The sequence below is a fragment of the Suillus plorans genome (assembly GCF_016647745.1).
Source record: "Suillus plorans strain S12 chromosome Unknown HD556scaffold_79, whole genome shotgun sequence".
Classification (NCBI taxonomy): Eukaryota; Fungi; Basidiomycota; class Agaricomycetes; order Boletales; family Suillaceae; genus Suillus; species Suillus plorans.
Genome location: NW_024537463.1, coordinates 75,821 through 92,945, shown reverse-complemented (window position 1 = coordinate 92,945; position 17,125 = coordinate 75,821). Strand labels below are relative to the sequence as shown.

Below are 17,125 nucleotides of genomic sequence, written 5' to 3'. Positions count from 1 at the left end.
TTTACAAACAATAACAAACTGACACGTGAATATGAACAACAACAATCAGTTCTCACGGTTCAATCTCTTCTTTCGTCTTACCTTCATCATTCTCCTTCATCCTTTATTTCTGCCAGTGCCGTTACTTCAGGGCGACTTCCGGTGTACTCCTTTGGGTTCTTGCAGACTGCAGCTGCAAGAATTCAAAGGTACTACCCTACAGTCGCCCTTCAAACATAGTAAGTTCAACTTTGGTGGTGCGCCTACTTACTAACTGTTTTCATTTACATATACTCTCTTTCCCTTGAGGTTTCTCAAGGTAAGTACTTAATTGCTCACACCCGCTTGCTAATGTCTGTTGTACTTAGGATTTTGGAGACTTTGGATGGCGCAGTGACAGCCACTCCTCCCTTTGAGCGCCCTCCTGGCAGTTCCCTAACGTAAGTCCTTCTTTTCCCGTGTCTGCTTGCTAACGTTTGTTCTATTTAGGATTATACTTACGAATTTCAGGACTTTGGATGGCAGTTAGAGCCACTCCTCCCTTTGAGCGCCCTCCAGTTCCCAACGTAAGTCCTTCTTTTCCTGCGTCCGCTTGCTAACGTTTGTTCTATTTAGGATTATACTTACGAATTTCAGGACTTTGGATGGCAGTTAGAGCCACTCCTCCCTTTGAGCGCCCTCCAGTTCCCAACGTAAGTCCTTCCTCTCTCATGTCCGTTTGCTAACGTTTGTTCTATTTAGTATTATACTTACGAATTTCAGGACTTTGGATGGCGCAGTTAGAGCCACTCCTCCCTTTGAGCGCCTTCCAGTTCCTTAAACGTAAGTCCTTCTTCTCTCGCGTCCGTTTGCTAATGTCTGTTCTATTTAGTATTCTGCTTATTGGAACTGAGGGTTGCGCAGTGCATGCCACTTGTCAGTGGCTCCTGCTTATAGGAACTGGGGGTTGCGCAGTGCATGCCACTTGTCAGTGGCTCCTGCTTCTTGAAATTGGCGGTAGCGCAGTGCATGCCACTTGTTAGTGGCTCCTGCTTATTGGGACTGGGGCTCAGCGCAGTGCATGCCACTTGTCAGTGGCTCCTGCTTCTTGGAATTGGCGGTAGCGCAGTGCATGCCACTTGTTAGTGGCTCCTGCTTATTGGGACTGGGGCTCAGCGCAGTGCATGCCACTTGTCAGTGGCTCCTGCTTCTTGGAATTGGCGGTATCGCAGTGCATGCCACTTGTTAGTGGCTCCTGCTTATTGGGACTGGGGCTCAGCGCAGTGCATGCCACTTGTCAGTGGCTCCTGCTCCGACTTTTTAATAGCCTGCTCCAACTTTTTAATGGTGGTAAGCGCTCAATTCCTGATGACCTTAACTGATCTGTTTTGTTCTCTAGACTGCTGAACCTGCCGGTACTTTTGTGTGGCAAGTGCTCTCTAGTTAAGTGTTAATCTTGTCTTAAATTTCGGTCTAACGTTTCTACAGGACAAATTTGTATTGTATTATATATATATTTGCTACATACATTTTCACCTGGAGTGTTGAGGCTTTGGTGAGGAGGGCCCCCTCATTGAAGTCTCGCCTCCCCTTTTGTATTTGTTACTTTATTTGTTTGCTTACTTGTAGTAAAATTTATTGTCACTCGTACTTTGTATTTGAAAATGTATGTTGATGGATGCACTTTATTTGCTGCCGGCTGAAAAGGTCACGTGACCGTGTGTATATTAGCAAAGAGCCTTATTAAGAAAGCAAGCGCAAAAGCACAGTAGTGTATAATAATCAAACGCTGCACAGACCAAAGCAACTATTATCTACTACATGTCTTAGATAGATAATGTGTTATGTAGATCTCAATTCTGCCTTGATGCGGCTCACCATTGACATGCTGAAGGACGCTATCATTGATTATTGTCTGCCAGTCAAAATATACTATTGGCATAGGCAGATGGTGGCAGAACACTAGGACAAGTAGCCATGACGCCATATGATACAAACTTCCCTTCCCGGTCAGAAGGTTGATTCTTCTTTGAAATTGCCTTCTGACCACAGAGGGGAGTCATCATATGGCGTCATTGTCACCATCTGCCTGGGCTGCTAGCATATTTTGGACTGACGGACATTCTCAATACCCTACAGGCCGCTTAGAGGCTAGCCCGCCCTCAAAACTGTTCGTGTTAAGAGTTCTGCCTCAGAGGTAATACTTAGTTAGCTACACCTATACTGTAGGGTATTGAGAATGTTTTCTTCGGTTAACAAAGAAAACATTTTCAATACCCTACAGTATAGGTGTAGCTAACTAAGTATTACCTCTGAGGCAAAACTCTTAACACGAACAGTTTTGAGGGCGGGCTAGCCAGTATATGCCTCAGAGGTAACCTCAGAGGTATCTCCAAACTGTTCGTGTTAAGAGTTCTGCCTCAGAGGTAATACTTCGTTAGCTACACCTATACTGTAGGGTATTGAAAATGTTTTCTTTGTTAACCGAAGAAAACATTCTCAATACCCTGCAGTATAGGTGTAGCCAACTTACCTCTGAGGCAGAACTCTTAACACGAACAGTTTTGAGGGCGGGCTAGCCTCTAAGTGGCCTGCAGGGTTTCTCAATACCCTGCAGTATAGGTGTAGCTAACTTACCTCTGAGGCATATACTGTAGGGTATTGAAGATGTTTTCTTTGTTAACTGAAGAAAACATTCTCAATACCCTACAGGCCACTTAGAGGCTAGCCCGCCCTCAAAACTGTTCGTGTTAAGAGTTCTGCCTCAGAGGTAAGTTGGCTACACCTATACTGCAGGGTATTGAGAATGTTTTCTTCGGTTAACAAAGAAAACATTTTCAATACCCTACAGTATAGGTGTAGCTAACGAAGTATTACCTCTGAGGCAGAACTCTTAACATGAACAGTTTTGAGGGCGGGCTAGCCAGTATATGCCTCAGAGGTAACCTCAGAGGTATCTCCCCTCCATGGTCAGAAGGGAAGAGTCAGCCTTCTGATGGTGCAGGGCAGTTTGTATCATATGGCGTCATTGCTACTTGTCCTGGTATCCTCCGGATGCCAATTTACTATTATACACTACTGTTTTTGTGATTGCATTCTTAATAAGTGAGTCCTTGCTGTCTCTCAAGGCGTTGAACTCCAGCTGGAAGTGTCTCCTGTTATTTGAGACAGGGATCCCACAGTGTAGTCCCAGATTCAGAATATCATTCATTCTTCTGTGGTAGTCTGCCAATATTAGTCTTCACTCTTCCAGCATCTGAGCGAGTTATTACAGTACTAATTATGTCACAATCTGGGCAAGACTTCATTTAATCAGTCTTCCATCAGTAGATTCCATTCATATATCCAAATTTGATCGCGGGACAATTTTTTCGGAATCATTTCATATAAGTTAAATTGAGTCTTGATCCGAACGAGCTGGTTGAAAATTTTCCTTGCTCACCATGGACCAACAAATGAGTCAATCAATCAAGCTGAGAGCAGCTCTGACCACAAGGATCAAGGAAATTATGGGAAAATCATCAGCAACAGGGATCTTCAGAGGGGGGATATTGCAAACTCACCTTCTACACAAAGCAAGGTGAGAGGTTATATTTAGGGCCTTATTTGATCCGCTCTATTAAATGGTCTCACTTAAGATTAAGAATTGGACATGAGCTAGACAGTTGCTTAGCAACACGTGATGTCAACTTCCATGCTTCTGCGTCAATCTCAGAATATGAGATCAATCGAGCTGCACTGACAGTTGCCCATGCAATGGTAAATCCTTGTGAGTTGTTTCACTCTGCAAGATATCACCTGGTTTTAAATTCACATCATTTGCAGATTATGTGGATTGGGATGTTGACAGATTTGCCGAAATGGCCAAAGTCTCTACACCTAAATCTGATGGTCCCCTCGCTAATACCAATCAGCTACCAAAGTACTTTTCTGCAGCTATGATCGGTAAAATTTCAGCACCAGCTACTATTGTGGACAGGCAAGGTAAAATTTTAACAATTTACTTGCCAAATATTCTGTCTTCTTCTCGGGTTATATGTTCATTCTTCCTTGGGAATTCCCCTCATCAATTGATAAATTAAATTAGGAATATGTGAACTCAGCCACTAAGGGTTTACGGACTTTACTTCTTGAAACAATTACGTCCTCCACCCAACAGTCTTGGCGATCTCAAGGCTTTGTTGTCCCAGAGGGGGGTGGAGAATTTGGAGCAGGCAGAGTCACAGTATCACCAGCATATTTTATGCAAAGACACGAGGTATAGGCCAAATTTAGTGGCTGTTTAGCTACTTTTGACTTTGTTTGATTTCATTTGCAGAGACTGGAAGACCCAATGGTTACCTCGGCTTCCTATAAGTCTGTGGAAGTCCAAGAGTGGCTAGCTGCTTTATCAGCTACTGAATCTTTCTGGAATGCCATTACCGCTGTATCGGCTCCAGATCTATTCGAAGCAGGCACCTTGGCAATCACTTGTATTATTGAGGAACTTCAAGGTTCTGATAGAACATCACCACCCATCTGTGATTGGCCCTCGATCTTCTCAGGATTGGAAATAATTGCAAATCGTACAACTTTATCACACAGAGATTCTGGTGGCGCACCTTCTCTTTTTGATCTTCTGATTAGTTTAGGCAGTGGCCATGAGGCTAAGTTGACATTAGCAGATGTTGGGGCCGAACTGGATTATTACCCTGGGACAATGGTCTTCATTTCTGGGAAGGTTTTACAACATTCTATTGGTCCATGGGGTCCGGGAGAAAGGCTTGTTATTGCCCATTTTATGAGGGATAAAATCCACTCTAGATGCGGGGTATCCAGACCCCCCTTTCCAACACAGGCCTATTTTTTGCAGATGGTGGGGCAGCAGGATAGTTATTTGTTGTGACAAGTAGATGATAAGAAAGGAGTGGTTCTTGGAGGAGGAGGGGTGGAATGGGACAAATCAAGTGTTTGACAGTATACCTACTAGATTAGTTGATGTGATCTAGTGATTCCTATGAATGGTTTCAACTATCAAAAATAGAATGTTGATAATATCAATTTTTCCCCCCACACGTAACCCTATGTCTCCCAAGAAAAAAACTCGACTCAAGGCAGCTACATTTTCCTTCCAAGGAAGAGATCGTTTGTCTAAAGGCAAGGACCTTGATGTTGCCTATGTGTCTCATAAACAAGTCATTGGAAAGAGAAGGAAGCCAACCTGGGTGGAATCATGCGCTGATAGCCTTTATGACACTGCCCCAACACCATCTCCATCCTCCAGCCCTCGTAAACGTATTAGAGAAGACACTCAAGGGTTGCAAAACAGTCATGAAGATTTTGATAGACAAATCCTTGGTGACTTTGTTTCCTATGTAGAGAACTCACAAAGAAAAACCAAGGCAAGCATAGTGATTCAGTGTCTTTTAATGATGTACTAAATAGAGATTATTACGACCAGACACAAAATGACTTCATCCAAGAATATCTGCCTTTCCGAGACTTGGAGAAACCCTCCGATGTATCCCAGTGCCAGTCTTGTCAGATTGGTGAAGGGAAATTCCGCTGTTTGACTTGCAGTGGAGATCAGACATTCTGTCGTTCTTGCATTGTCAATGCTCACCAGTTTTTGCCCTTCCACAAGGTTCAAGAGTGGACTGGGAAATGCTTCAACGACACATCACTTGAAGAATTGGGTTTTATCTGGTATATGGGCCATGGGGGACAACCATGTCCATTTTCTGACGACATGCATGCATGGGAGAATATTCCGATAGACGCAGAGGCCAATTTTTCACCAATGGAGACAGTTCATGGTTCAACTATACCAACCAAGTTGACCATTGTACATTCCACTGGAGTGTTTTTGCACAACGTTGTCTGGTGCAGCTGTCCTGGGGTCGATTGTCAGCAGCATTTGCAATTGCTGAAAGCTAAATTATTTCCAGCCAGTACCACTCGACCACAGACTGCCTTTACTTTTGATGTCCTCAATCATTTTCTAATTGATGCACTGGAGTGCAAGACTTCAGCATCCAGCTTCTTTGAAAAAATCCGTCGAATGACCAATAACTGTTTCCCAGATACTGTTCCTGTAAGTCTTATAAGTCTTCTTGGTGAAAGTTAAACTAACAGTACCAATTTGTTTTTCTAGAATCGATATCGAGAACTTATGAGAGTGTCTCGACTGTGGAGAGACTTGATGAGTCGAAAATGGTTTGGCTTTGCCCATAATGATGAGCAGAAACCGGACAAGGGTGATCTGGCTTGGTTTTGCCCTGCTTGTCCACAGCCTGGGATTAACCTACCTCCTGACTGGCAAGCCAGATATGAAAGGCAAGTCATTTATCCATCTCATTCTAAGGAGAGGCGACTCAATTTCTCTACCACACTTGAGAATATCATACTCACTGGCTAGCCCTACACTGCATAGTGTACGAGAGCTCCGGCCGGACTGACTTATGTTCTAATCAAGCTGGCCAGCATGGCATAGACTGGATGTAAAACCAGGCCGGCCGGCACATTAAATTGGCTTGCTAGCTTGACACAGATAGCATGCATAACCATGCTGGCCGGTTAAACTGAGGTGCATAGATGTCACTCAAAGACATGCCAGCCAGAGAGTTGGTCCGGAGAGAGACTTCTACTTTTCTTTTTTGCACATTTTTAACCTTATGCTTACCTGTTTGTACAGTTGGCTTGTTTCACAAAGATATGTGGTAGACGGGAACTTCACTGCTCAACATATGGTAATGAGAAAACCACAGTTGGACATTAGTTTGTCAGACGGGCTTGGGTATATGGTGAAAGATCAAGAATACCAGACTCATCTGTCATCGGCTGTAGAAAGTAAAGAGGTGAGTTGGCTCATGACAACCACTTTTCGTTCATGCTTCACTATCTTTGTAGCGGTCTTCTTGCAGCAATCATCGTGCAGTAAATGCAGCAAATATCAGCAGGAGCAATCTTCGAGCTACAGGTGTAGGAGCAACTGCTTGTGCTCGACATGGATGCTTTGTTCCTCATAGTATAGTTGATTTTCAGAAGGGCGAAAGGTCTGTGTATGTCCTCCAAATCAACATGTTATGCAAGCTCAGGTAATTTTTAGACACATGAATATCGACTACTCAATATGCAATGCATTGAATTATCATTCAGCTGGTATAGACTCTTCCCTCATCATTTATGATGTGGGGTGTCAGTGGAGCATTAATTTTCTACAGAGAGTAGCCCAGAGCAAGGGCTTGTCTGTACCTGAAAATATGCACATCGTTCCAGCAGTTGGAAAATTCCATCTTAGCGCTCACAAATTAGCTTGCTTTGCAAGGTACAGCCTCAACTTTATTCAAGGGGCTGGACATGTTGATGGGGAGATTTTGGAGACTCTGTGGGCACCATTCAATAAGATCTCCCCAACTGCTCGGTCAATGAGTCAGGCTCACCGTCAAGAAGTTCTTGATGATCATATGCGAGACTCAAACTGGAAAAAAATAGTGGGAATAAGTAAGCCCTCCAAATTTTGCATTTGAACAAGCTTGACAATTGAGCTTCCAGTGAAGACTCTCTTGAAAAAGTACAAACGGGCTCTCAAAGGTGTTGATGACACAAAGTCTCCCTTTGACGAGCTCACTCTGTCTCTGGACCCTGAGAAGATTTCGATATGGAAGATCGATGAGAAAAAGGCCATGGAACAACATGGAGAGTATCTTGACATCTATCAGTTGCAGATGAACAAAGGTAAGTGAACTCTGTCTAGTTGTGAGGCTGCTATTCTTGTATAGACATCTGATCAGTATTTGTATCTAGCTCCAACTATGGCAGAGATTAGACTCAAATTAACTGAGTCTGAGAATACCGACACTAGCAAACCTGGGACAGTCTCTTGGCTCATTACTGGCATCAATCTGGAGGATTTACAGTATGTAACCAATAAAAATAGAGAAACCGTTTGACATAGTACTATTTTAGGGATGGACTAAGGGCAGATATTCGACAACTTCCTACTGATGCAACCCCAGGACAGAAAGTTTCTATAGAAGAGAAGCGACAGAGATTGACAGCTAGGATAGCTAAATTTCATGAAACAGCTGATGCCATGACTGCTGGTATGGATCTTGGAACTGCAACAGTGCATTCCGACGATCCTAGATTCTGCTATGCAGGTCATGATGAAAATGGTTGGGGAGAGGTCTCAGATGAAGAGATCTCAGAGTATATTGACGAAGAAATCTTGGCTGAAGAGATGGGTATCTGGATGCCATCATCAGTGCCCTACCAGGATGCATTGGCTCTCGGACTGGGTCCCCTCCAAGCTGAAGAATTAGAACTTCGAAAGGGCCAAGCCAATGACTGCCTCGAAAAGCTTTGAATGGCCCTTGGTCATAAGGCCATCATCTATCGTCAGTATTTTCGAAGTGCTAATTCTACATGGGCTGGGACTAGGTCAAAGCAAGAAGCTCAACGCTGTCAGCTCAAAATTGACAAGTGTGTAAGAAGCTATCAGAGGGCAAGGTCAGCAATGGAAGGTCTAGGCATGGACAAAGCCACCTTGGGGAGTCTTTATCAGCCAATATCGCCTACAGAGCTCAGTATAGACAAAGAGGTGACAGAAGAAAATAGATTTGGACAAGGGTCAGACAGGCTGGCTTGGTTTTGGAGGGGAAATAATGCAAGCCAAGGTCAAGACGATGCCTGGATAGATGAATGTAAGAAAAAATCTTTATCTCTATGATATGTCACTAAAGCTCCAACCGATCTAGTCTACAGGGTGAACTGGTTGAAGGCTAAGGCTAGATGGAATAGATGGCAAGAGGAATTAAGGCTGGTAAGACATGAAATGGGTTGGACCATAAACTGGTTCAAGTACCACCAGAATGAATGGGAGAGAAGGGGTGGCCAAGCCACCAGACCTGGTCATCAAGCCTATGCTTATCAGCAGGTCTTGATGTGGGGAAGATTTGTTGAGGAGGCAGAGAAAAATTTCAATGGATGTCAATTTATACTTTGATCTGGTATACTGTCTTTGCTAGGAAAAATATGACAGGATAATTCTCAATGCTAATGAATGACAAGGTAGCTTAGCTAGCACTAGCTCCACTCTATGTAGTCCACAGCTGGCCGAGATAATTGTATTTAAGATATGGACTGGCCAGATGGTTCCTACAGCATGTATGTACATGGCTGGCCCTTATAAGAGTATATAACTAGCTTATATCTACCCTATGCAGTCCATGTAATTCTGATACCAATAACTGGTTAGCCTTGATTCTACAATAGACAGAATCAAGTCGGCCGGTATGAAATGTTGAAACCAATAACCAGCCAGTCTTGATCATACATGTCGTAGGAACTATCTGACCAGTATACAAATCTGAAACCAATGACTGATCAGCCTTGATTCTACTATTGTACAATTAAACCGAGCAATATTAAAACTAATAACTGGCCAGTCTTGATTCTACATGTTGTAGAATTAAACCGGCCGGGATGCAATGTTGGAATTGAAAACCAGCCAGTCTTGATTCTACTGTTGTAAAATCAAACCGGCCGGAATGCAATGTTGTGATTGAAAACCGGCCAGTCTTGATTCTACTATTGTACAATTAAACCGGCCGGGATGCAATGTTGTGATTGAAAACCGGCCAGTCTTGATTCTACATGTTGTAGAATTAAACCGGCCGGGATGCAATGTTGTGATTGAAAACCGGCCAGTCTTGATTCTACTATTGTACAATTAAACCGGCCAGGATGCAATATTAAAACTGATGACTGGCCAGTCTTGATTCTACATGTTGTACAAGCTATCTGGCCAGTATGAAATTCTGTAACTAATGACTAGTATAGAAATTACAAAACAATAATTAGCTAGTCTTGATTCTACTATTGTACAATTAAACCGAGCAATATTAAAACTAATAACTGGCCAGTCTTGATTCTACATGTTGTAGAATTAAACCGGCCAGGATGCAATGTTGGAACTGATAACTGGCCAGCCTTGTTTCTACTATTGTACAATTAAACCGAGCAATATTAAAACTAATAACTGGCCAGTCTTGATTCTACATGTTGTAGAATTAAACCGGCCAGGATGCAATGTTGGAACTGATAACTGGCCAGCCTTGATTCTACTGGTGTAAAATTAAACCGGCCAGGATGCAATGTTGGAACTGATAACTGGCCAGCCTTGTTTCTACTGGTGTAAAATCAAACCGGCCAGGATGCAATGTTGGAACTGATAACTGGCCAGCCTTGTTTCTACTGGTGTAAAATCAAACTGGCCAGGATGCAATATTAAAACTGATAACTGGCCAGTATGACATTCTGTAACTAATGACTAGTACTCGTATAGAAATCCCAAACCAATAATTAGCCAGGCTTGATTCTTCTATAGGATCAAACCGGCCAGCTTTAATTCTACGGTTGTAGAATTAAACTGGCCAGGATGCAATGTTGGAACTGATAACTGGCCAGTCTTGATTCTACATGTTGTACAGGCTATCTGGCCAGTATGCAACTTAATAACAAGTGACTGGCTGACTTGATTTTACAACATGTAGAACCAAGACTGGCCAGTTATCAGTTTCAACATTGTGTCCTGGCCAGTTTGATTCTTGATTCTACAACAGTGGAGTCAAGGCTGGTCAGTCATTGGTTACAGAATTGCATACTGGCAAGCTTGATTCTACCTGCAGTGAAATCAGGCCAGCCAACTAGCTAGCTGAATTCTATATCTTGCAGGCATAAAGCTAGCCACTACCACTGATGGTAATCATTTATATATATATTAACACTAAACACTAATTCTACATACTCCGGCCAGCTGTATTATACATTTTGTAGGCATAAGGCTAGTTATTGTGTTTACAGTAATTCTAATATGTATATATCTACACCAGTCAACACTGATTCCACATACTCCGGCCAGCTGGAGTTTGCATACTCCGGCCAGTGACTGGCTGGCCATGATTCTACAGACTTTTGGCACATCCGGAGCCAGGGTTCTACATGGAAAGTGACTGAAGGGTCTGCAACATTTTGATTGTCGGTGTAGATGAGCATGCGCTGTGGCACTTCTGCCATGTTCTGTATGGCGTGTATCGCCGAACAGACAGCCAGGGCTTCCATAAAGTATATGGTGTCCGATGATGAGGACTCTGGCAGTGGGCATTGACATGCGAAATCTTCGTCAGGAAACCAGAGTCCTAGACCAATCCCTGATGCGTCAGTGTATGCCACAGCCACATCTTGACATTGAGGGCTGAAGTCGAGAGACTTGTAGAAAAGCAGACCTCGTGAACGGTCCATGTGGTCCGCCATCCAAGTAACCTCGCTGATGATGGAATTATTGACATGAAGTCGTCCAAATGGGTCCGTTTTCCCGCAGATTTTCGCGTATACGGCAGACAACCCTGGTTTCAGCAGCGGGAAAACGTTGAAGCTCCACTCACACCATCCTGCAAGTTGTTGAAATTCTCGCAAAGACCACCTATAACCTCTCGTCGCGAAAGAACGCAAATGCGTTACAAGTGTCGCCTTCTTGTGTTCCGGGAGTGTAGCAGACATTGCGTTTGGATCCACGTCGAAGCCAATCACTGTCAGAGGACTTCCGAACAGCTGTTTTGGTCGTTTGTGTGGCAGTCCGATTTCGTCCCACAATTGTAGGAGCCTAGTCTGCTTTGCGGGAAAGAAACATTGGTAAGGTTCATAGTAGAGTCGTCTAGAGGCAAGTTCAAATGAGAAGGAGTCATCCATATAAGTCTTCAGTGCGTCGATTAGGACCCGATGAATCGCGATCCATGCGACAAGCGACATGAACGATATCCAAACCTTAGGCGAACCTCTGCCACCGAAATTATTGTTCCAATCGACGTAACGTTCTCCATTCACGGTGAGAATTTGTTTAACTTGCCAGAAAGGATGCATGGGTAGGCGTCTGAACGCTTGTGACACGTCTGACTTGAACATGACGAGCTCGTCATGAGGATGGAGCTCGCGATATTGAAGAAGGGAGGCACCAAGTGAATGTAAACCGTCAAGTTTAGTGCCCTTGATTGAGTCCAATTCAATCATTGAATTGAGGGAATACTCGCCGGCAGTGTGATCCACCACTAGACGTAGTTTATCCGAATTGGGTTTAGGTACTGTGTGCATCGGCACACTGTACATTCCAGGCAAGAGTTCTTGTCCAAAGCTTTCGGAGACACGTCCCTGCCGGATCTCTTCCTTCAGTTGGGCCTCAATGAAGGCTAACTGTTCACTGGTCTTCTGGCAGGTTCTCATTGAGTTGTCGTTGATGGAAGGGTAGTCGTCGTCCGGAACATCTGCCCACGGCCAAAAGCCTTGACGTAGAGCACGACAAACCGAAATGACGAAAGGTTGGTTGGGATGTTCGGATAGCAGTGACTGGAATTTATCGACGTCAATAGGACAAACAATTTTAAACAACTCTGGGTTGCGTGAAACAGTTTGAGCGCCATCACTTTTAACGAGTGCACGAGGAGCATCAGGAACAGGGTCTGCATATTCCGTTGAGCGAGCGGTAGGACTGAAGGTAGCGTCCAACGGTGACCAAATCAGACCTCGACGATGATGTGGTCGTTTCAAAGCACTCTCAGACCCATTTTGCTCTTGAGTCTTCGATATGCTTTGTTTTAATGTGTTTTCGCCCGCAGACATGTCCATCTTGCTCGAATGAGCAGATGTGAGCGTATCGGCATGAGGCGGCACTGCGTGTGCAATCACCTGCATTCCATTTGCGACAAGGGTCACGCTTGGTGTTGGATCCGGTTGAGCTTCCAATGTTGGATTTGGAGTCCGTGGAATCATTGCGTTGTTTGCCGTCTGAGTTGAAATGCGAGAAGATGAGATCCTCGAATTCACGGTAGTCGGTAAGTTCGAGTCTGCGTGATGATCCGACTCTGTTTCTGACGGCTTTGTCGAAACGAATGACTCTTCCGTGGGCTGAGGCGTTAGCTTGCGAGAAGTACTTTGATATGAATGCGAAATATCTGTTGAGCTCAGCCTCTCGATGAGGGAACGCGAATTTGATGGTGTCAGCTGCTTTATTCCACGCTGCATACCAATCAGAGTCGGTGGCAATCTTCCTTGAAGCTGCTTCTGAGACTCCATATTTGATCTCAACTCCTCCGAGGGTTTCGGTTTGTTTGTCAACCGCTCGAGAAGAGGTAATGATGGTGTGGACGACATCGAGGTTGATACACTCTCCGGCAACGATTTCGGTCCACCCGCTTTTATGGAACTCAGGAGCATATTTATGGTACATGAGGTATCGCCGAACCTCTTTCTGGTCCTGAGACCAGTTTTTGAGGATCTCGTTGGTTCGCTCAAGACTGGGCGACAGAGGTTGGTACTTTCTGCTCTTAATTGCGAGTTCAATGGAGGAATAGTCGAGTTTGGATCGTTTGCGAGCAGGCTCCGCTGGCTCGACAGATCCTGCTCTACTCCTATCCTTTGATAAAGGGGCTTCTTCTTCTTCGACATCGAGCGCTGGTTCATCCAAGCGCTGTCCTGAATCTCTTGCTGCACGGTGTCTGGATTGATCATGCTCTGTCTCAACTTCGTTAAGCATGTCGAGATAGGGTCCAGCAATGTCTGAAACTCATTGTCCCGGTGTAGCAAATAACTCATCTGATATGGTTTCAATGAGCGCAACATTTGCGTCAACTTTGGAGATATGGGACCGTCTAAAGTCGTCGATAATGGCAAAGCATGCCGTCGCCAAGACTTGTTGGGGTGAAGCCTTTGCATTAACGTTGGTTTGGGATGTATCCCCTGAAGATGATGGTCCAGGGGCTGCAGTCGTTCTAGAAGATTGCGTTTGTGACGTTGTACCGGCATTTTCAGTGGACATGAATGAAGAATGATCAAATTGAAGATTTAAATGATAGCTTAAAAGGTGCAGACGTGCACAAGCAGACGGTGCTATGTGAGGGCAAGTCTGGGCGACCACGGAATAATCCAGACTCGTCAGCAAGACATATGTACCTGTCGAAAGAGGGGCCTTCAATTGTGTAAGCCGTGAGGCTGAGTCACGAGATTGGATTTGACCGGCGTCGCTGAATGATTCAACTAGGTCAAACGAGTTAAACCCCGAATGAATAGGAGTCAGTCAAAATAGCAGCAAACAATGCGGGGTGTCCAATCAACGTCCGATGCCTAAGCAGTATGTCTGATGTGTAAGCCCAGCTTACACCCTCCCACTCTATGGAGTTTGCTTTTGTTGCTCCCAGACGTCTAGTGCTTCGCAATCTTCAAGGTCATGATGGGGCAACCACTCGTCTTCATCAGCACCCAATCCGACCCAGCGAACGAGATACCTTTTTCCTCTGCCAACTTTCTTCTCATCCATGATCTTCTCGATGAAGTTTTCCATCTGTCCGTCTTCGGTCACGACCGGCCCAGGTCTTGGGAAGTCGCGCAAGGGGAATAGTTCTTTGTCGGTCGCGTGGTAGGGTCGTAGCTGTGAGGAGTGGAAGGTGGGGAAGATATTTGGCGAGTTCGGCAGGTCTAAGGTGTATGTCAACGTTTCCGGGTGCGTCTCCAAGATGGTGTATGGTCCGTTGAATCTAGGCATAAATTTAGCAACATGCTTATCACCTTTTTGCATGTACTCTCTTCGTCGGTGCTTCGTTGAAAGCATCACCTTGTCACCGACGTCCAGCGCTAGTTCGGGGGCCTGATGTTTGTTCACCTGGGTTGCCTGGGTTGCCTTCGCCGCGAGGAGGTTGTCCTGAGCCTCCATGACATCTCGTTCTAATTGGCTGATGAGAGACTGTGCCCGAAGTTCCTCTGGTGAATTGTCAACGGCTGGCTGTTCCAGGGGTGGTATGACACGAGGAGAGCCCGTTCAGTGAAATAGTCTGTATCTCACGGCCAGCCCAATAGGACAATTCCCCGTACTATACGAGCCATCCCATATGGGCCCATGGGCAATTGTAGCCGTAAGATATGGCTGGGCCCATGCTTGACAATACATGAGTGTCTTGATTGGGCCCATAGTCAAATGGTAGGTGTATAGCACATTGGCACTGTGGATAACATTTCGGCCCATGAGTCCGTGACTCACGTCTCAGCCCAAATAAATAATGTTTCGGCCCATGACTCGGTAACTTAGGTCCCGGCCCACATGAATAATGTTTCAGCCCATGACTCTGTGACTTAGGTCTTGGCCAACATGAATAACATTTCGGCTCATGAGTCAGTGACTCACGTCTCGGCCCATGACCACATGGATCACATCTTGACAAACATCAATAACATTCTGGCCCATGAACCCTGAATTGCTTCTCAGCCAATATAAATGATGTTTCGGCCCATGGGTTATAGAACTTTCCAATGTTTCACTGTGGCATTGTTAAGAACGTGCTCAAGGGTCGGATCCGAAGGGCTTGGCTTCAGCTCGTGCGCTGCGCCCCTTACCCGAGTATGTGCCCCTAACTTCTGAGGGTTGTCGAACGATGTCCGAAGGTTACCGGACGATATCCGGAGGGCATCAGGCGATGTCCGGAGTCCGATGTCCGATGCGCGGGAATTCCGGCGGACGTTCGGAAACAAGAGATAAGACTAATCTGGACGAAGTCCGAACTAGAAAGGAAACAGCGGAGGACTACCAGAGGTAGAGGTGGAGGTGACAAGTCTATAGGAGTCGATCCTAAGATGAGCGGAGGTCGACGAGAGAGAAACTCAAGTCGGACGGAGGAGAGAATGAGCAGAGTCTAAGATGATATTCAAACTAAGGAAACTACAGAGACTGTACAGGGTTTATATACTACTGAGGACATAACGGAGAACAGTAAGTGCAGTGCGAGGCTATGTAAAGCTATGGATAAAACATATGGGACGACTATCACTAGTCTATCGGAACTTAGTAAAATGAAGACGGAAATGAATAAGGGACGGAAAATAAAGTGTACTAACTGATAAGGGAAATACCAAAGGGATAAGGCACGGAGGTTAGACGCGGGTCGGATCCGGACGATACATAGAAGTCGGCCGGATCCGGAAATCTGGAAATGATGAGTGTGATAGGTCCGGATCCGGAACGCGGGATATGACAGGCATCCCAGAAGGAAACCTCTAAAGCTGATGTCCCGGTCATACAAGCAATACCGGTCGGTCATTAACATATGCAACACCGGTCACTCACATTTCCAGTATAGTGATGGAATACAAATAATATGAAGTATGTGAAACAGAACAGTGAGGATGATAAAGTCTACATACCGTTTAAAATGTCTTCCACCTTGCTGTACTTTGCATAATCTGCCTCAGAATACAATGAGTGCTCCCCACGGGGCATCTTGAAATGGTTATGAACGCTGTCTCTCATGAACCATGCCCACACCCATCGGTCGCCGGTCTGCAGGTCCACTTCATGGCGGACAAGCCGACCGCAGAATGCTACCATCACTCCTGAGTCATACACCAACTCAATACCTAGGTTATGTAACTTCATCCGGGCGCTTGGATAGTTGCCGACCAATGTCATGATGTCAAACCATTCAGGACAGCATTTTGGATTGTGGTGTGCGGGTGACCAGTGATTGGCCATCACAGTGACACCTGTGAAGACCGATGCCCAGTGTCTAATGCGCTCAAACATCTCGGTTTGACCATTGGAATATGCCCAGTGTCCAATCTCAAGGGTGGTGTGCAATGAGGCCCAATACAGGCTGGGGTGCATGACCCTTAATGCAGCCGAGGCGAGGAGAGATGGTCGTCGCATAGATTTGATAATGGATATACCTTGAGGGCCTTTGAGACTAGCTGATATCTCTGGACAAAAGCTCACATCAGCATTATCTTGAGCATGAGCATGAGGCTTGTGGCGGTCAGTCCCTTGAATGTTGACGATGATGAGACATGACTGACCTTGTGACCTTGTTGAAACCAGCATGGAGATACATTGATGCACCCTGGGGAGACACCAGGTGTTTCGGTCGGATAGAAATAGGACCTGTCTGTTCTCCAAATGCAATTGGCATTCGCTGGGGATAGACTTTTCTTGAGGAGATCATTGGCACAATGCATTGCTGCACTGATATCCTCCTGCAGCATGGCGGTTCAATGAATGACCAACACAGAAGAACACACTTACCTTCACCCAGTCTGACAGTGCCCCGGGCACATACCACAAGATGATGCGATGACCTGCATCCAACAGAACACA

The 17,125-nt window shown here is 45.2% G+C and overlaps 6 protein-coding genes across 6 annotated transcripts; 4 read left to right on the top strand and 2 right to left on the bottom strand.

The window, feature by feature from the left end:
• Positions 1 to 31: 31 nt before the first annotated feature.
• Positions 32 to 1,405, top strand: HD556DRAFT_1312746 (uncharacterized protein; the record flags this gene model as incomplete). The annotated part of the gene is made up of 9 exons (XM_041300704.1): positions 32 to 218; positions 289 to 298; positions 348 to 419; positions 509 to 545; positions 595 to 671; positions 851 to 894; positions 1,002 to 1,202; positions 1,286 to 1,308; positions 1,358 to 1,405. 9 exons carry the CDS (start codon positions 32 to 34, stop codon positions 1,403 to 1,405), a joined length of 699 nt encoding a protein of 232 aa, XP_041154773.1.
• Positions 1,406 to 3,401: 1,996 nt separating this feature from the next.
• HD556DRAFT_1448758 (uncharacterized protein) lies at positions 3,402 to 4,843 on the top strand (the record flags this gene model as incomplete). The annotated part of the gene is made up of 5 exons (XM_041307486.1): positions 3,402 to 3,538; positions 3,597 to 3,727; positions 3,784 to 3,989; positions 4,046 to 4,216; positions 4,277 to 4,843. The coding sequence occupies 5 exons, from the start codon at positions 3,402 to 3,404 to the stop codon at positions 4,841 to 4,843; spliced, it is 1,212 nt and encodes a 403-aa protein (XP_041154772.1).
• A 654-nt stretch (positions 4,844 to 5,497) lies between these two features.
• On the top strand, positions 5,498 to 5,674 carry HD556DRAFT_1195922 (uncharacterized protein; the record flags this gene model as incomplete). Its single annotated transcript, XM_041296276.1, has 1 exon — positions 5,498 to 5,674. A coding segment is annotated over one exon (177 nt), but the record flags the coding sequence as incomplete, so codon positions are not given.
• A 12-nt stretch (positions 5,675 to 5,686) lies between these two features.
• On the top strand, positions 5,687 to 9,472 carry HD556DRAFT_1312744 (uncharacterized protein; the record flags this gene model as incomplete). Its single annotated transcript, XM_041300703.1, has 16 exons — positions 5,687 to 5,843; positions 5,886 to 6,031; positions 6,092 to 6,207; positions 6,632 to 6,794; positions 6,847 to 6,992; positions 7,046 to 7,440; positions 7,492 to 7,674; positions 7,744 to 7,855; positions 7,906 to 8,237; positions 8,380 to 8,421; positions 8,454 to 8,642; positions 8,682 to 8,927; positions 9,010 to 9,105; positions 9,165 to 9,191; positions 9,214 to 9,231; positions 9,408 to 9,472. The coding sequence occupies 16 exons, from the start codon at positions 5,687 to 5,689 to the stop codon at positions 9,470 to 9,472; spliced, it is 2,433 nt and encodes an 810-aa protein (XP_041154770.1).
• Positions 9,473 to 14,299: 4,827 nt separating this feature from the next.
• Positions 14,300 to 14,536, bottom strand: HD556DRAFT_1216023 (uncharacterized protein; the record flags this gene model as incomplete). The annotated part of the gene is made up of 1 exon (XM_041296686.1): positions 14,300 to 14,536. A coding segment is annotated over one exon (237 nt), but the record flags the coding sequence as incomplete, so codon positions are not given.
• Positions 14,537 to 16,171: 1,635 nt separating this feature from the next.
• Positions 16,172 to 16,986, bottom strand: HD556DRAFT_1246803 (uncharacterized protein; the record flags this gene model as incomplete). The annotated part of the gene is made up of 2 exons (XM_041298640.1): positions 16,172 to 16,758; positions 16,836 to 16,986. 2 exons carry the CDS (start codon positions 16,984 to 16,986, stop codon positions 16,172 to 16,174), a joined length of 738 nt encoding a protein of 245 aa, XP_041154768.1.
• Positions 16,987 to 17,125: the final 139 nt, after the last annotated feature.